This window comes from Besnoitia besnoiti, chromosome IX (genome assembly GCF_002563875.1).
Source record: "Besnoitia besnoiti strain Bb-Ger1 chromosome IX, whole genome shotgun sequence".
NCBI lineage: Eukaryota > Apicomplexa > Conoidasida > Eucoccidiorida > Sarcocystidae > Besnoitia > Besnoitia besnoiti.
The window spans coordinates 617951-637325 of NC_042364.1; the positions used below are offsets into that span (position 1 = coordinate 617951).

General features: G+C 58.1%; 2 protein-coding genes across 2 annotated transcripts; one reads left to right on the plus strand and one right to left on the minus strand.

The window, feature by feature from the left end:
* Positions 1-1334: 1334 nt before the first annotated feature.
* On the plus strand, positions 1335-6117 carry BESB_012630 (lipase; the record flags this gene model as incomplete). The annotated part of the gene is made up of 6 exons (XM_029359993.1): positions 1335-2391; positions 2726-3085; positions 3314-3660; positions 4107-4424; positions 4924-5143; positions 5933-6117. 6 exons carry the CDS (start codon positions 1335-1337, stop codon positions 6115-6117), a joined length of 2487 nt encoding a protein of 828 aa, XP_029216660.1.
* Positions 6118-8016: 1899 nt separating this feature from the next.
* On the minus strand, positions 8017-18869 carry BESB_012640 (uncharacterized protein; the record flags this gene model as incomplete). The annotated part of the gene is made up of 6 exons (XM_029359994.1): positions 8017-9701; positions 10155-10226; positions 10540-11318; positions 11919-13216; positions 13672-17015; positions 17621-18869. 6 exons carry the CDS (start codon positions 18867-18869, stop codon positions 8017-8019), a joined length of 8427 nt encoding a protein of 2808 aa, XP_029216661.1.
* Positions 18870-19375: the final 506 nt, after the last annotated feature.

Here is a 19375-nt window from a genome sequence, read left to right on the forward strand (position 1 = left end):
CTCGGCAAGAGAAGAGCCAACCGAACGGTCATCAGAGTCACAACGTGGCGAATCTCTAGTGCGTTCGGAGGTGCCACTGGTTTGACGAGGTGCCACTGGTTTGACGAGGCGCCACGCAGTGCACAGCGCTGGCGGTCAAAGCGTCACACCCTGGAGCGTTCTCCTGTCCGCAGGAGGCCGAGCGCTGGCAAGACGCCGAGCGAAGGTAAACTTCGGAAGTGCGGACGCTGCCCCGGAGTTGAGCCGAGCAAATATTATGCAGCCATCCTCAGCACCAGAATCTGGTTCGATCCACGGACGCCAGCAAAGAGACAAAGTAGAGACCAGCCAAGAGCAGAACGCCAGCTTAATGGAGACGACGAAGCCCAGAGACTCCTGATTCCCGGGCACAAGACCGCAGCCCAAGAACAGCTGCACGTCGACAGATGATGTTGCCTACAGCCTCCGCAGGCCCGCGCTTCCGAACTGCCTTATCTAGCCCTCGTACGGTGAAGGTCGGCTGTGTGTCTCCCTCACTTGAAGAGCGTTGCGCCGTCTATCGATCGGCTACGGCAGGCAAAAAACGCACGTCCCTGCTGCGGTATGATACTGAACCCCTGCAGGTGTAGCTGGGAACCAATAAGACGACACGCTCCAGCAGCGGGTACTTGCGGTCACGCAGGCGCGGCTGACTTGCTAAAAAGCGCGCCTCGAGCGGGAGTCACCAGGGACACGAATACAGAGTAACCCTTGTTGTGAACAACGTTCATGTATGCCAGCCCCCATTGCAGAATAACACGGGACACGGCCGAAAAGCACGAGTCAGAGACCTACCAAGGCCATACGGGGGAACTGAGCGCCTAAAATATAGTTGCACGCTCGAGAACTTCCCGTGCGCTACTTTGCAGCGTAGATGAAGTGTTTTGGTTAGAAGACTGCTTAAGGGGAACGCTTTGCTGCATTGCTGAGTCTGCCCCGAGTTGAGTTTGACATCCTCAGTTGCATGCAGTGCGGCCGCGCCAACCTGCGCAAATGTTCTACATGAGGCGGCCTTTACTCGGGCTTGACGCCTTTCGCCCGTGTCTGCACGGCAAGACAGCGGGGACAGGGCGGATGCTCTGAAGACAGCGGGGACACAGGGCACAGAGCATCCGCCCTGTGTCCCCGCTGTCTTGCCGTGCAGTGGCCTGTCAAGAGACTTTTGCTTCTACAATGCCTGCTATTGGATCGTTCGTCTGACACTCGCGAAGGGGTCCTTGCACTAGACCGTTAGAATATCTTTTACGTTTGAGGCTTGTGGAAGTGAACAAGCTGTGATTCTGCTTTTCACGTTTGAGCAACAAACGCAGGCCCACATGGCTGTGCGAGGCGCTGAGAAGAACCTTTGTCGCCCCCGGGAGCCCTTCCCTGGGGTTCCAGGGTTCGTGACGACGGCAATCGTGTTTTTTGCCCTTGCGTGTCTCGAATCCTCAGCTCGTCACCTTCATTCCAGCGAAGATGCGCGGCGGCTGGGGGCGACCCCACTAATCACGCGCGCCTTCCCCGGGGAAATCCAGGGCAGCGAGAGTGCAGACTATTCTCTTTTGCAGTTGCAGAACGAGAATGAGGACGCAGATTCATTAAACGGTGGTGGCGTGGGAAGCCAGGCAGCGGCTGGAGAACCCGTGAGCGATTCGCAGCAACAGCAGCAAGAGGAAGGCGACCGCCGTTCCCAAAACCCGACCCGTCCAGAGACTCCGCCAACGGCCGACTCCCAGACAAGTGAGCCGCAATCCGTCCCAACATCCAGCCCGGCTAAGGCGGCCACCCGCGGCAACGGCACGAGGAGGCAGAGACATCTGCAGACTGCACGGAATGCATTGCAAACGATCATGGAGATCGACGAACAGGAACAGGAACCACCCAGCGAGGATGACACCCCAGCGCCTGCACCGTCTTCGACCCCCCCAGGGAGTCAGCCTGGGTCTCTGGGGGCAGCTACTCGACTAGTCGACATGACCAGGTTCGGCATGAACTCAGGATTCAACCAGTGGGCGTTCAAACTGCAGCAACACTGCTCAGGACTGTATCCCACGGTTTTGATGCGCCCCCTCTTGCCAGGAGCCGAGCAGGGGGTATGCGTCCTGGACAATCTGCTGGATGCCGTAAAGCTTCGCTTGCAAGACACGTCTCCAGCAACAAAATCTTCATCCTCCGAGCTGGCCACCAGTTCAGATACATCACCTACTCGCAGGTTCCGAGGCTTCGTACAGCAGCTGAAGCAAACATCCTCCAGAAAGGCGCTTGGGTTTGTCTTGCGGCGGCAGCTTCGTTCAGGCCACCGCAAACCTGAAGAGCTACCAAAAATCCTGAGTGCTCTCGGCAAAAAAGTCAAGTCACTCCGTAGTTTGATCCCCCAACTCTTTATTTCTTGTAAGCCCATCATGTTTAGCTGTGATCTGAGCGAGCGATGCCGGGGAGGGTAGGTCATGCTCGTTGGTGCTACCCCTGCCTCCCTTCCTTTCATGGGTTACAGAGCCGCCGAGGTCCCACGAACTAGATGGGATTGCTACTGTAAGGCTAGCATGTAGGGAGAGACTCGCAACAGTATAGAATCAGTGCCTTACGAAACTTGCCCTAGTTAATCGATATATCTGCTGCAACTCACCAGCCGGTGTGGCGACAGCCATAATGCCTTGATTTGCGGGGCGATCCCTTGCCGTCTGATGATGTTGTATGCATTTTCACCATGTGCGTACTTCTGCAGTTCTCATGTGCCAACCAACACTCTCCGCGAAGACTGCGTTTGCTGGGAACTTCACGTCAACATCCCACTTCGACAACGATGAGGCGAGCTTTGTCACCCAAGACGAGGGAGCTTTCCTCTTTGTGTCACACCGTATGCCACCCGCCCAGCTGGACCCCTTCGCTCCGCAGACTTTCCCGTCGCTCAGAGAACAGTGGCAGAAAGAGCTCATGAAGTCGTTGGCCGTGTCATTGCAGCTGGTGGATACCATGATGACCCTTGGTGACGACTTCGACGGCCACATCGGCCAAAGTCCCAGCATGGTCTTCCCGAAGCCCTGGCTAGTAGAAGCTGTCGTGGCCCCTGCCTTCACTGAATACAGTAAGCTGCGACTGGAGTTTTGTGCGCTGGGTTTCACCGGAACAACACTTGACGGGGAGCCCTGAGACGGCTGAGGATTGCCACCGTGGCACCAAGTTCAACTTTATAACCCCACGCCCGGGGCCGACGCGCATGAAATTATGATTGGAGAGCATTTCGACAATGTAGTAGCTTCACGGTCTACGTTCACACGGTGCCCGTGTTTGCTTCTGATCGCTCTGCACTCAGGTCCTATCCACGGCGCAAACTTTGATATCAACCCCGTCGCTCGTTCAGTTCTAAGATCGCACAAGGTGACCGCTGAGACAATAGAGGAAGGCCCGACGGGAAAGAAGATCCTTAGACCCAACTGCATTCGTAGTGACTCCGTCACTGGCGTGCGTCGCTCTTCCGCCGAGGAGCTCCCCGTTGTCAACCCCGACAAATGCTATCGGACGGCATCTTTCGCGAATGTTTTGGTATCTCCACTAGCAGTGTTTCTTGTTCGAGATCGAGATCAACCGGTGTCTGCCCCTGGTGCAGAGGCATATCCAGTAGACTCCCTCGTTCTGATCAGAGGACCGAAATACGCAAAAGTGAGTCCTATGGTTTACGCTGCATAAGATTGATGGCGGAAATGCAACCATAGTTGTGAATATGTTGACTGTAAAGCCTTGCGCGACGCCGGTGCCTTGGTAAGATTAGTACTGATAACCTCAGCCGCTTGGACTATTCCGGCATGCGCCATGCGGTGCTTTTTCTGGGGAGTATATACTACGAGTTGGACTACTGGTTTAGATCTTGAAGGTCTTTGTTTACCGGATCCAAGTTCTCTTGTGCTTTTCATGACCATCATGTTAAGTGCATTAAGTATAGTGGTTCTCCCAATCCCCCCATAAGCACGCGAGTCCTGCCGTCAGCGGTGAACCGTTTCCCGCCCTGTGGTATCAAAGTGAGACCCTACAGAGGTACCTCCCTCTGGTAGGTGCAGTCCGTCGCTGGTCCATTCGGCGATTCCCTTCTCTTTATTGCAACTTTGCAGGAGTGGACAGCCGCCTTCATGTCTCGCCCGGTTGGTGACAGTGTCTTCCTAGGATCTGACGGGGGCCGTTTGCATGAGGGGTACACCACGCTCTTCCATCAAATCCTGCGCGAGACGGCCACCGCGTTTGCGCAAAAGCTCAAGACGGATGTGCTTCCCGAGCACAGGGGCGCTACTCCGTTCAATATTCTTATCACTGGAATTTCAACTGGTAGGGTACTCGCCAACTTGCTCACTTGGTTTCTGGCGATTGCACTCAAAGACGAAGTCGCCCAGCATAGAGTGCGGCTGCACTGCAGTGGATTCGGTACTCCTCCGGTAAGTTATTCTGTTTGTCGCGGGCGAGCAAAATGTCCCTACAAAAACGGGGCAGTCCTGTGAAGCGTTGTATACTCTGTCGAAACTCCTGAGCAGAGGCGCGGAGTATCGTGCGCAGTATGGCAAGGGATAGAACTCGTGACAGGGAAACACGCAGATGGGATGTCAACGATGTATTGTCCTTCATAAGAAGCGCTGAGATGTGTACGCGAGGACACACTCCAGCGCACAGGCAAGTGTGCAGAACCTTCGCTGATGCCGAGAGACGGAGAGGCCGATTCACCCTCGGCATGCAGCTCGTGTGTGTCCGCAGATAAATGTCCAGGAGAATGTATAAGGGAGGCAGTCCGCTATCTTTCGTAGCTCAGCTGAACCGTGCTAATGGCGTCTGTACGAAGCCTGCCCAAACCAATGCACTACAGGTACCTCAGACGTCGCTGCCGCGCTGGAAGATCGACTCTCAAACGCAGCATACTTGTGTGTGCGTGTGCACTCTCAGTTCGCAGACGAGAAGGCGCATCGGAACATGCACAGGGCGAAGGCAGTCTGCTGGAACTTTCATGCGGAGTTGGATCCCATGTTAGAAATTTTTAGGGCCTCTGTATCCGGTGATCTAGTGGTCGGGAATCCCATGACGCTGGACGCTAGTACGTTCCTTCGGGCAGCATTACGATCTCACGACGGCAGATTTACCTTTCACGGGCTCTCGTGGGCCTATGGTAAATCGGCCAAATACGCGCAAAATGGTATCAATCTCTCCGAGTTGTCGGTGGCTAACGCTCACAAAGTATCCGCACTAGTCGCTCATTCCGCAATCTATTTTTGTATGACTGCCGTGTGGAGTGGCCTTGTTGATAGCCTCGGGTGGCGGTCTCGTTGTCTCGCCCCATTTGCAAAGGGCATCTTCCCTCACAGTACCGTTGCAGGTAAGCTAGTCTGACGTGGCAGCTTCGCGCGGCGTTTTTTTCTTCGACAGTAGGATGGGGAACGGTTGACCTTTGCTCCATACTTGCTAAATTGTCAAGTGAACCCGGTTCCGTGTTGTGCATCAAATGAATACACGGATGGGTCACGTAGGAACGGCTCTCTCTCGCACTTTGCAGTGTGTCGCCAGCGATGTGACAATGTACTCTGTAATAGATAACTTGAGCGCACTACTAGCTCCATGGATACATCCACAAGTGGGACGAGGAAGTCTGCTCCCTGATCCTTTTGGCACGCACACACCGCCCTGGCGGATGTCTGCCTCCCGCGTATGGCAATATACGAGACTCGTGTGGCTCAAATCGAGGGCAACCGCTCAACGAATGAGCGTACAGAGCTCTGAGGGCTACATATGTAGAGCCTAGTGCGATTATTTGAGGCGCGCCGGCGTACATGCTAGCAATTTCAGTGTGGACTCTCCACAGCTACTACACTCGGGAGGTAGCCGCTCTTGCCGTTTCACGGAGGAAATGCTTATCCCGTGTCTGTTGCTGTGTCCATACTCTTGGATTTCCTGTCTTCAGATCAGCATAAGGCATTGAAAGAGGGCCACTTCCAAGGCAAGACATTTGTTCTCTCGGCGATATACTGGTTGAACTTGTTCCAGGCTAGCGCTGTAGCACAAAAATTCCAGCCGAAAGCTGAAAAGGCTGTGCAATCAAGCAAGCGCCATAAGCGGACAAAGCGGCGGTCGTCCACAGCTGTGTAGCGGCGTTTGACGGGTCCGGTGGCCGTCAGCTGTGCAGCAGCTGCGCTGTAATCCACATCTGGCGGAAATCGATTCCCCGCTGCTGCCGAGCTCGCTGTGATGTGCAGACAGACGCCCAGTCTCATTGGGCATCAACTTTTCCGTTTTTTCCGCAGAGCGAGTGACTGGTGCGGCCCTGTACAGAGCAGCCCAGGTGTTTCAGTTGAGACGCCAGGCTTCTTGCGAGTTAACCGTAAGGGCGGGCGAGATTCCTTTGGCTGTCTCACTCTTCATTCCGGAAGAAAAAGAGGCCTAAGCTTCTGGCCAGTTAGGCAAGAACGCCCTGTGGTCAATATGTTTTGGATTCAGGTGGCGTTCGACATGTGCGGAGTGATAACTGTTACTTCGTGACTTCGTGGTGCAGCGTTGATCTCGTGCTCACTGCCTTTTTTCTAGTGTCGTTCGTGGGCCTCCTTATCCTTGCAGCTGATATCTCCTTTTTTTACTGGGTCACCTTCTACTGGGTGCTCTATCTCGTCTTGCGATATCAGTGTGTACGCAATCTCCCGTCTGACCCAGTCGGGATGGAAGCGCTGAGCTGGGCTTGTCGAGTCTCCCAGCTGCTGCATCCTTCATCCGTCTGGAGGTTATATGGTACCATATGACGATGTTTAGTTATTCAAGCTTTTTGCGTGCATGTTTGGCAGTGCCGTCCAATTTTGTCTGTCCCTCTGGTGGAGCGTCGTCGCCACTTGTGTAGATCCCCTTCACAGGATGTGCGCGCCGTGATTAGCGGCTCACCACAGTCGGCATCACTTGACGGTCATCTGCAGCGCGTGGCAACAACTCTGCGCATTTGGTCGAGTTTTGAACTTTTCAGCAAATTCTGTGCCGCATACAGCATAACAGGCTGTTTCCCCGCGCAGCCCCGTTTTCTCTCGGTAAACGTACACCCCTGGTGCCGCACACCAGGAATTCAGAACAGCACACATTATGCCTGATAAATATCTGAAGCACAAACCGTGCGCCACTTGAGCAGCTCCGGCGCAGCTCGCACCCGCAACCAATCCTGTGTCAAGTCTACATTGGTCCGTTGTCCGCCAAGCGCACTGCAATCCCCCGCGATGCCTGGGCTGTCGTACTTGCTACGAACCCGGAGTGCCTACAGCATGATGGCACTGAATCCTGTTTCTGTGCCGCCTCCGCAGATTTGCGTCAGGAAGGCAGACAGCATCGCGACATGCAGCCCATTTTTCTCTAAGTGCGGGAATAAAGAACAGAATCCGCAAACGGCTGTAGCAGGGCGAGTGCACCATGATCGGTTGCCCCCTCGAGATGCTGACGTGGAAGCACCCCACTCTATTGTGCGGTTCCCGCTTTCGTGGCGGCAGAAGCAAGGGCGCCGACTGGAGTGTGAGGCCTTTTTTTTTTCAATTTGAGCCAGCTGCTTCGATAGATACAGACGTATAGTTTCGCTGCCTGTCACTCCGTACAACAATGACGTCATTGGACCTTTATGTCGCTCTGTAGCCGTGGCGTGCTTGGCGTCAAATCATGAAAAACAACTCTGCAGGTCAACCGTATTTGCGTTTGAGGACCACATACATGCCAGACGCAGGCAGCTGCACGCCTTGGTACCTGCGGAGGCTTGATGTTCAAGGAAGCGTCAAGCAGCAAATTAGGATATAACGTAGCTTCCGAGGTCACTGATTCAGTGTGAACGTGAGTTTTGCTGCCGGCGGCGGCGGCAGCGGCTCTTCAAGTTAGAAACGAGAAAAGGATGCGGTTGCCGGGAGTCGCTGAAAAGGTTTTCGCCGCCACAGGACGTTGATGCTTGTCGCAGAGACACTGTCGTTGGATTGATGATATGTCTCACACAGATGTAATCCACACACTGGTCCTGAGAGGCATCTACTTGGCTCAAGACTGGCTCATCCACCACGGAGGGGCATTTTCGAATTTCCACTCCTCCACGCCGTGTCGCTCCTCGATGTACCTCCGGACTATCACGTCACAGTATATTCTCCGTTGATCGGAGGTTAGCTTTTCTTCCCACAAATTCAGTAGCTGGCTTCGCAATTGGCCAAGCGTAGTCGGCGATTGCAGATCTCGGCAGAGTTCAGGCGCCAACCACATTTCTAGCATAAATAAATCTCTGCCTGTCATCAACGGCCCTACTGTTGGGTACGCGCGTCGCTGTTCCGCGTGTTTCTTGCTTTCGCACGACACCGTTACGTTGTTGCCCTGCAGTGCCTCTCGCCTTGCGCCCAGATCCCCATATGTCTGACTTTGTTGGACAGGACAGGCGGGTGAAAAAGCGCTCAGATTGTTCACACAGGACAGCGTAGATCCGGCCGCTCCCGGATTGCCCCCCCGAAATGGCGCAGTGACGGCTCCGGGTGACGCCAGGGGGCCTATGGACTCTCCTGAAGCCAGTGGAAAACTACGGTCCTCGGCACACGGCCCGCGGCATTGCAGCTCCGCTCCGCGGGTCTCTCGTCTCCTTCCCACACGTCGGAAAGCCGCAGCGAGACCCTCGCCTGCTCTGGGGCCTGTCAAGCCAAGACAGGCTTCCGCGGGGCAAGAGCGGAGGCCCGCCAGCGGTCCGTAGCCGGCGCCAGTCCCTCCTACTGCGACTGGCTCGCCCAGCGCCTGCGATGCACCCAGCGGCGGATAGGCATATGGCTGGGCAGACGCCGGACAAGCGGGTAGGGAGCTGGTCTGCTCGCCAAAAGCCACACTCACGTCGCTCAGGCGTCGAAGGCATGAAAGCGCGCCAGCGCAGGAGCCCGGAAGCGAGGCACAGGACAAGTTAGCAAAAAGAGGGTCCGCCTGGGATACAGCATGTGGAGCAGCTGCGGAAGCCGCATCGTCCAGCCTCAAGTTCTCAGGGCCTGTCAGCCGCCTCTCAGCGCCTGATGGTGAAGCTGTGGCTTCGCGGTCACCGGCGGCGGAAGGGGGAAATTCACTGAAGAGCGCTTGCTGGGAGGCGGGCGCCCGTTCGCTTGAACCACTACTGTCTTCCAGCGGCGGTGAGACGCTTTGTTCTTGCCGCGGTGAAAACTGGATTTGCGTAGGGGCAATCGGCTGCAGAGAGACGCTGCTGAGTTCCCTGCTACCTGTCGCCAGTCTCTCTCTGCGTGGATCGCCGTCCGCCGCTCTCTGCGCGACCCGGTTGGCACCCTGAGCTCGGGCGCCGCCGGCCTCCACCCCCTGCACATCCGGCTGATTGACTGCGAAAAACTGGGCAGGATGCCAGCAGTCGAAACACTGTTCATCCGCACCTTGGCCTTCGCCGGCAGCTACCCCCCCCGCGCGCAGACCGGGCTGTCGCGCTGGCGTTCCCCCTCCGCAAGGCCTCCTAGACGAGAGACCGGAAGACTCACCACCTCTGTCGACTGAGGACGACGCTGGCAGAGTGTGAGGCCGGCTGTGAGAGCGGTGGCGAAGAGGAAAAGGCGCCGACGACCAGAGCGCGACAGAAGACGGAGGCGGAGAGCCGGCGGAGGACGCAGCCGTGCGTGTCAAAGAAACTACGGCAGAGCCCCGATACGAAAAGGGCGGACTCCTGATGTGCTGGTAGGCAAATCGTCGTCTCCATTCGTCTGCATGATACAACCAGTCGATTCCAGATGCGTCTCGTCAGGGCTTCAAAGATGAGAGAGTGTGACGAGTCCGCGGCTCATGGGTGGACATGTCCAGACCGCGGGAGGCGTCTGTCTCCGAAGTCAGCCGTGCAGAACGAAGCGCCCGTTAAAACCATCCAGTTGAAAGAGAAACGCGTAGGACTCTTCATACGGGGGCCTGCAGCTCAGACACTAAAACCAACTGCACTCTCACAAACGATAAGCGAAGATACGCGGAGGCAAGGTTAACACGAGGCGAGGCGTGCGGAGAGATAACTGTTGTGCGAGTCACGGCCTCTCTGCCCCAGCAACACCGGAGGCACTGGTCTCGCAAGCAGAGTGTCAAAACGCATGACATACTGCAGGGGGTGCCGAAGAGGCTCTTTGGAAAAGTGGGCAAGTCGCAAAGCAGCCCGGTCATTCACTTCCTACTTTTGCGCTCAAGCCGATTCTCGGCACTTTTTTCTTCTTCAGAGGCGTCCTTGTTGCCAACATCTGTTATACCTGGAACAAACACAGCGAGTGCGGGCACACAGACCCTGGACGAGAAATACTTGTAGGGTGCAACAGACTCAGGTGAGACTTTCCAGTCTCCAACTCAACGTCTGATCTTTTGCTGGTATACTAAACTACGTAACAGTTTCAATGAATTAAATCAAATGAATCACTTTCGCACTGCTTGTCGACCCTCCTCAGCAGCACCTACGGCGCCGATCCGAAAGGAAACCTCCCGAAAGCGAGGCGCACGTGGGCGTCACCCAGGGGTCCAGCTGAGCCGCCGCGAAGTGTCGCGTGCTACGCCGTTTCCAGTTCCTACCCTCTACGTGAAGGAGGTTGAGTTTGTTTCTCTCGTCTCTGTAAAACGCAAATAGCCCGTGGCGGCGGAGCGCAAGGCGGAATTTGAGGAGGGCGTCGAAGTCGATATCCAGCGCGGCGTACTTGAAGTAGACTCCGTGAGCGGTCCCGTCTCTCATGCTTGCGCACTTGAGGCAGAATTCGGGGGTCTCTGGGCTGCGCTCGGCAGCTGAAGCCGCGCCGTCGGTTCCCGGCGTGAGGCCAGCGGCAGACACGCAGGACATGCACCCACCCGCCTCACGAGGAGACGAAGCCTCGTCGAGGTCTCCGCGCGCTGGGTCGCTGTTGCCCGGCGTCTTCGGTCCTTCCGCACAGAAACGGATGGCGTTCCACTGAAACTCTGTCGCCGCACTTGAACGGTCGCGGCAACCGGACAGGGCAGCGGGGCAGCTGCCCGCCGCGTGCCCGGAACGGACCTCTGGAGAGGATTCGCTTTCGCCCCGTTCGTCTTCGCCGCCGGGTTCTGCCGCGGCGCGAGTGGCGCGGGAAGCCTCCCGGCGCGAGACAGCAGCGCAGGAAAGCGAGGAGAGGGGACGGGGAAGAGGCGGATGATGAGGACAAGTCGGCGGCGGACTGTTGAGAAGCGCGTACAGCTGGAGATGCATCATCGACAGACCGGAGCCCCCAGAGGGGCCGCTGAACTGAAGCTTCCGAAGCTGCGGAAGGTGGCCGTGGAGGAGCAGGGAGTAGAGCAAGAGCAGCTCGGCGGTACACGTCCAGCCGAGGGAGAGGCGCCGCAGGCTGAAACAGGAAATTCGACGGACGGGGAGACCGGACTCTTCAGAAACAGACACCGAGGTGCCTGGAAGGAAGCTGTGTACGTTTGTGCGTAGCTCCGGCGCGCGTGGAGCCCCTGTCTAGGGCGGAATGCTGGAGAGCCGCACGCGCGCAGCAAGCATATCCGTGCAGCTGCGTGTCGTTGTTTGCGCTCTCTGTACAAACATGCTGTGAAGAAAAGGTTTGACTGGACATAGTCTCAGCGCTTGGGAGCCTTCCACAACGTGAAAACAGCTTTCGGCGCCGCGCCCGCTGGCTAAAGTGTGTGGGTCTGCGAAAAGAGCAAGGGGCTGCACTTTCATCGGCTAACTCGACAGCTCGAGTCAGGGGGTCCACAAAAGCTTAGCGAAGGAAAACGGCATTACGGTATACGAATGTGGCGCGAGTCTTGATCGTAAACATTTCCTGATGCCTGCACGCTCTGCTGGTACGCTAACGCCTGTAGAAGCAGGAATGACCAAGCAGATCAGCTGCAGCGTATTCTATCCGCGCGAGATTCGACCTTCGTCTGCACCCTTGCAGAGAAGAGGTGAGCTCGAGAGGACGGCCCCTACTTTCTCTTACTTTGTGAATTTAAGCTGCGGGTGGAGGCAGCAAAAAGTGCGCGGTGGGTCGCCCTGGAGGTCGACTTGCTGCAGGGTCTCGCGGCCCACGTGTAACAGTCTCTGCAGTTGGTAGAGTGGCTGAGAGCTGTTTCCATGAGCTGAGGAGAACGCGGAAATTCGACACTTCTTGAGCGTCGGCTGTGGCAGCAGCGTGTCCTTAGAGCAAGCGGGGAGACGCACACAGCGGACTCCAAAGCCCGCCTTCTCTTGCCAGTTCGAATGAACCTCCTCTGCAGCCTCTGTGTCACTGGTGCCGCCTTCGCGGATGCTGTTAATATCTGTTTCGCGCTCCGACGAAACACAGGAAGACTCGAATCTGTCACCGGTCTTCTGAATCCCTTCGAAGCAGCAAGAGGACAGTCCAGGAGCTCCCCCTCTCTCCAAGGCGGCTTCTGGAAGCGATGCAGACGAACGCCACGCAGACAAAGCGCCTGAGGTGGCAGAAACTCGCCGTTCGGTCCGCCTCCTCCCCTCGGGCAACGCCAGGTCAGGCGGTTTGTCTTCGGAGGGGAACAGGCTGTTTAGGTGCGCCGCTATGACCGCACTGGTGCTGCTCGCAGGCGAGTTCTGCAGAGACAGAGTCCCAGCGTCGGACTGGGGGGACAACGTGTGCGACGGAGAGAGACCCCAGTCCAAGCCCGCATCCGGACTTTCCTCACCCTCGTTCTCTTCCCGGCGTTTGCCCGAAGCACCCTCGCCCCCCATGGTGTCGCGCGAGAACCCGCCCAGGTCCGCCGACGGCTCCGCGCGCAGCCGCTTGCGCGCGGGGGGACACGACGGCTCTCTCACCGCTCCGCCGTCGGCCTCTCGAAGGCTTTCGGGCCTCGCCTGCGCCCAGAGCCCTATCCGGCTGACCGATTCCCTTTCGCATCCGTCGTGACTACTCGACTCACGGCCCAGCCCACGGCGAGCGGGCGAGACCTCTGAACTAGCCGGCGGATCTGGCCAGGCTGACGGCGAGGGGTAAAGTCGCATCGAAGCCGACCGCCTCGGGCTGCAGACGCTGACGTGAGCACTGCGAGTCTCAGCTCGGGCGAAATGCGGGGAAACGAATCGATGCAGACACCGGACACACAGATGCGTGAACGACGGACTCGCCGAGAAGCCCGAGGGCAGATAAAAGGGAAAGTTCGTATGGAAGACTTGGAGTGCCGGCAGCTGCTGCGGAAGGGCTAGAGGCTGGAGAGCGCCTGGACTTGAGGCTTGATGTCGCTGCTGGCGTCGGCGTGACTGTAGAGTGGCCTCCTGTTCGAGAAGCTGTAAAAATAGCGGAAACCGCCTTCGCTCTGTGTTATGAAGTTTGTGGCTCGAAAGTGGGCAGGCTGTCGGGGTCAGGGTGTCGCTCCAGGTAAACTGTTTTTCGTCTCCATACAGTGTTTGTGTCACACGAAACACGGCCGTCCACCAATGTGAACCGAACTCACAGCCTGACGTCGAGGCAGCACGGACGCGTCGAGGACAAAGACAAAACAGTTAGAATCTCACACGTGCCTGCGTCATCGGCAACCCGAATCGCAGCCTGAGAAGTGTTTGCGAAGTAGCCGCCTTTGGCTCCACGAGGCTGTGCATCACCCGGCTCACCCGGGACGCGTCATCGGCAACGTATATCTCGGCTTGAGGGTACTCGAATTGGTAGTGCGGCATTTACCGATGTGAACGGGTCACTACTGTTTCAAAGTGTTTATGGCCAACAAGCTGGCCGGACGTCTCACCTCGCTTTCTTGGGGAAGGTCCACAGAGATTTTTACCACGCGGAGCGTCTGAGCGTTCTGCTGCAGCAGCCCCCGCACGAGGTCAACTTGCAGGCTCAGCTGATGCAGTTGCTTGGCGTCCCGCGCCTCGAGCTTGAGAGTCAGGTGCACCAGCTGCCGGAGACCCCCAAAGAGCACACGTAGGGCCGCTGGGCTGACCTGCCCGCCGCCTCCCGCTGACCGAACACGCTGGCCTCTTGACAGGAGCCTCGAGGCACTGAACAGGAGCCGGCTGAGCCCTTCGCCAGCAGGTCCTCCGCCTGCTGAGGTCCGCTGCCCCCCTTCGGAGTGGCTGTAAACTGGGCGCGCCACGCCTGGCCTTCGTACCAGTACCGTGAGCTGCTCCCCTTGACGGGACATGGCTAGATGAGGCTGCGTTGCAGACGCGAAGAGAAGAGGCAACAAGAATATCGGTTGTTCGCCAATCTGCGCGTGTTCCGGCCGAGTACGCAGCCAGCCATCAGCCTGCGGGGTTGATGTGTCTTCGGCGGAGTCCCCCAAGATCCGATCCTCTTGCAGGAGTCCCTGCGGCTCTGCACCATGAGCCACAGACCCTCCCGCCTGCTGTGAAGGTCGCCGCGAACTATCGGGGTGCGCACTCTCTCGCACAGGGAGGCCGTGGAGTGATCCGGCAAAGACGACTGCACCAGCCGGATTGCCAGAACCCTGGGCCCCGCTCAAGTTACGCTGGCGCCCCGGTGGGCTTCGCTGAGACCATTCTTGCTGCAACTGAGAGCTCTCCCGACGCGCCACGTCAGAGTCGGTCTCCTGCGACGGCAGCCGCTCAGCCTGTGCTCTAGAGCCCCTCGGCACTAACGACTGTCCGATCGCAGGGGGCGAAGCGGCGCACATGCGGTGGCGAGGCGGCCTTGATGATCCTGATGGCATCCTTTCGTGGCCTGCACCACAACATTCACCACCAGGATCTGCCGCTTGCGACTCAGTGCCCTTGGGGCCGCCGTGGCCACAGGGCCTTCTCGAAGTGCCCAGGGGCTCGGCGCTGTGTGCATGCAATCTCCGGTTGATCAGACTTGTGCCTGCCTGTCGCGTTCGCTCCCCAGCGGCCAGCTGAGTGGCCTCAGGCTGCGTGTCGGGCTGCTGCGAGACGCCTCGCCTCTCGCTGGACCCAGGGGTGCGCTCTCGCCTCGGCTGCTGGGGCTGCTGGCCCCGTAACTGAACGAGAAGCTGGTGCAGCAGCATCAACTGCTGGCGCTCCCTCCTCGCGCGGCGTTGATGTGCTCGCTGATGAACGTGCTCCGGCGGGGGCGGCTCCTGCAAGGAGCCCCCTTGCACGCCGTGTAGCGGCTCTCGTTGCGGAATCCCCTGCTGCGCCTCTGGCTGAGCTCCGTGCACAATGTGGGCCTGGATTTCTCTGTCCCCATGCTCATACTCTTCTGTCTCCGTCATCCCTCCTTGGAGTGGCAGTGGGGGGAGAAGCAGCAGCAGTGGAAGCGGGGAAGCTTGCGACGAAGCAGACGAGACTTGATACCCTTCAGGGGTCTGAGCGTGTCTTGTGTCGTTTTGCAGGCAACCAGTACTCCCTTCCCGCGAACCTCTTCCAGAGTCCCTACGGCCTCTTCTTGTTCCAGAATGACATGTCTCCAAGCTCTCCATCGAGACTGCCTCTCTAACGCGTCGCCTCCCGGCGGGCGTCCTGACGAGCTCGCGCCTTCTGCCTTCGCCCGATTCAACGTCCGGACGCAGGTCTTGCTCCTGGTGCTCTTCATCTGGCAACCTCGTGCCTTGCCTCGTCTCAACCAAGCCTCCGTGGTTGCGAGCTGCCAGATCTCCTTGTGCAGCTGGGGCTCCCAGGCCTGGAGGCGACGCCCGCGCTACCTCGTCTTCTCCCGAGGCGCCGGCGATCGGTGAAAGTCCGGAGGCGCAGAGGACCGAGCCCAGCCTCCGGGCGACGAGGCGCCGCCGGGCCCCTGGCGCTCCAGTCTCGGCGCCTGTCTCCATGGCTCCGTGCGAGGGCTCCTGATCTGTGACCTGTCGGGGGGTTCCAGCGCCGTCCACAGAAGCAGAGCCTTGAAAGGCGGCTGGCTGCGACGCGCCGCCTCCCGCGTCTGTCGAAGCGTGAGACCTCGACAGACGCGAATTACCGGTGCGTGCCAACTCCATTTGGGCTCGGCTGGTCGTACATCCTCCGGAGGGCGCAATGCAGTCTCTCGATGTCGCGAGACCCAAGCTGTCAGGCTCACTCAGTGATGCTTCGCTAGGTGCCGGCACCGTGGCTGGCGAGCTCGCAACCGTCATGTGCCTCGGTAGAGCATCCATTGTCGGCAGACGTGCGTGACCCTGGCGTAAAGGAGACTGCGCAACTGAGTCTGGCCTCGCTTGTGCTGAAGGACGGCCGCTGACGGGAGACGATCCCTCTCCTATCGTCGCACCCGCGCTGCTGAGAAGGCCTTGAAGTAAAAGAAGGGCTTCTGCTTCCTCCTGCAGGCTTGCTCCAGTTGAGGCACCAGCATCCGGCACGGAGGAAGGATTCTCCTCGTCTGCCATGCTGACAGGAGCCGGTCTCGCCGGACGACTTCCGCCTCCACCTGCCGCGCTGTTAACGGTCTCAAAAAAGCCGATCCGCGCAGGTTGAAGGCGAAGAAAGGCTGGCGGTAAGAGGGTGGCGCGAGCAGTGGATTGAGAGGGCGTCTGCCATTGAAAATAGCAGGTATTCGTTGGGGAAACGCTGGCGGTGAGGTCAATGGCGAGCTTCGTCACGCAGCTAAACCGGACGGCCAGGGCCTTGAAATCGCGGAGCCTCGTCCGCATGTTGATTGACGAGTTCCGGCCGGACGCTGGAGCAGCTTTCTGGTGCTGAAGCAGCTTCTGCACGGCTGTATCCTCCAGCAGGTTCCATGCAGCAGGGAGCTGGGTAAGCGCTCGCGCGTAACGGCAGGTCGCTCCAAACGCGACAATGGACGCAGATGGTAAAAATTGAAGCACAGCGCAAAGTATCGCCGGCGGCAGACGCGTAAACAGAGGACACGCGGCCGAGAGAGCGGAGGGCGAAACAGACTCTGATACGAGTGAGGCAGCTGACAGGACAAGCGGATCGCGCGAAGCCGTAGGACGTAAGTGAGGCAGGAATCTCGTTGGAAGGTCCCCCTCCTGCCGTTCCTGCTCGCTCAGCTGCGAAGTGAGTTTCAGCCGTTCGGTGGCTTTCCACACCATGCTGCAGAGAGGAGAACCGGCAGCATTGTCTCGCAGGCCCGTAGGGGCGAGTATCGCCCCAGAACAGGGGGCTAGCGACCCTGACGGAGCTTGCAGCCTCAGGCCTTCTCCTTCTTCCGCTGCACCGCTCGAAGCTGAACGCACGACACAACAAACGCGTGGGCGGAGAGGAGGTGCCGCAGATATTTCCGAGCCCACACCATCGTGCCTTGAATTTCAGTCTCGACTGACGTGGCCCTGCGTACAGATCTGACGGGCAAACACCGTGAAGCCCCGTTGGGGCGCGGCAAGGAGACCCCTGGAACACTGGCTCGCTGCAACGAACCACAAATCCGGTGCCCGACAAGCTGGGAACAGCTGACATCCAGACGCTATATCGCTGCAGCCTTGCGCAGAAGGCGCTAGCGGAAAGAGTACGGACGAACCTGAGTTGGGTATCAACGCCCCCGGGGGTTGCGAAAGATTTATATTGTTGACGGTGACAGCGACTGCGGAAGGTACAGAGGGTCTGACTGCGGCGGGTTGGCACTCAACTGGATGTCCTCTTTCTGCTGGCGACAGGAAGGGGGGCAAAGACGATAGAACGCCGCTAGACGCTGGCCTCATCGACTCCGTGGCGTTGACTTGATGCACAGCGGGACGTTCTGCGGGGGGATCGTGACGACATGCTGCCGTCTGTCGCCTCCAAGCTCCTCGCGCTGGCAGAGTCCCACTGTCGGCACAGCAGAAAATACCCTACGAGAGCTGACAGGCTCTGGGCCTGTTGGATGACACAGTGGACTCTCTGCTGCGGCGAGGAGGAGGGGCTTTGCTTGCCCGCGCTGGTAAGACCCGCTGACTGTTAACGAGTTCGCGGTTGACGGCCTCCCGCGATCGTGACTCTGGACAGGTTCCCCGGGTTGCGGTTCAACCCCGGAAGGATTTTGGTTTCCCTGCGACTTGCTGGCTAGAGGATTTCTCGAATAAGGCGCCGGCAACGAGGGGCTGCGAGGCCCTTCACCGCTAACTTCATGGTCTTTGCTTGTTTGCTGTCCATCCTGGAGAAACGGGCACGCCACACCGGCAGTGGGAGCAGAATAGTCCTGCTGGCTGGATGCAGGAGGCGTGGAAGTCACACACGTGTTGCGACAGACGGAGGGATAGGAAAGGGTTCCCAACGAAGGCGGCGACGTCGAGTTCGTCGGTATTGACGAGGAGCAAACAAACGAAAGACTGGGGTTGGCAGCGCCGGCTTTCGCGACTTTGCCGTCTAGCCCGGAAAGCTCATGCTTCAGCACGATTTTCCTCTTTTTTCTAAAGTGGTTTAGGGAGGGAGTGGAAGTCGGCGACGGCAAAAACAGTTGAGGCCGCAGCCGCCCCCCTCCCCGGACGCAAAGCCGATCGCCGCCCGAAGGCGATACGGTGGCGGCTGCTGTGCTTGAATCTTCTTTCTTCGCTAGTTTTTCACTATACGCCGCTCCTGGTGGGTTGGCCTTCAACGGAGGCTTTCCAGGGTCGAGGCAGAACTGCGCACAGGCTCTCGCTGGTGTAACTGCCATGACATCCTCCTCTGGGGTGAGCGCGGAATGGGGAACCGTAAAGATCTGTCCGTTCGCGCATGCACAAGAATCAACAAGCTTGCTTTCCGAATGACTTGAATCGGTGGAATCCGCCCGATGCTTGTTAGCGCCAATGCCGGCACGTCCGCTAGCCCCTCGTTGACTGTAGGCCTCCGGCGGTGGCTTCCGCAACTTCTCGGGGGGTGCGCCGTTGCTGCGCTCTGAGGGTTTCGCGCGAGACCCTGGGCTGTCCATTGCTTGCCGTGGAGTTGGCCTTCTGTCCATGGTGCGAATGTCAAGCTCGTCTCTTGTAGGAGGTCCTGCCTTGCCCGATCTCGTTCGACGCGGGCGACTTCTGACAGGTATCTCAGGCTGCGCGAGGGCTTCCAAAGTCGCCACCAGTCCCGCCGGAGACTGCCGTGATCCCCTAGAGCGGAGATTGTAACTCATTTTGTGCTGAAAGTCTTATTCTTCAGCTAGAGACCTAGAACTATTCTTCGGTCTGGTCGACCAGGACGTTCGTTTCATTGAAGGCTGTTAACAGCTAGAATGCCCCAGCACGCACTACTTTACACGGAGAAAGCCAGTGCTCCACGAACATGTGAGTGATGCGCAAATTTCAATCTCATCTGTCTGCGGTTGTATGACATGGGGTGAGCAGACATGCAAAGTAAAGGGCCTGAGAAATAACGAATGCCATCCAAGTTGACACCTCGGTGCTCGAGGAAAGTCATGGCTCGCATTTATTTGCGCTAGAAGCAAAATGCATGGAACTAAATCTAACTATTGGCGCAAAACTACGAGAACTGAGACTGATAAGAAGGGATGTTCTCTCCAAAGAAGACCAGCTATTGCTTCTGGCGACCCAGCAGGGCTCTAGGGAGCCGGAGGGCGGGAAACGAGTATTTTTTCGAAACGGGTTTAGACATAGAGCGGCTGAGGAAATGACGACAGAT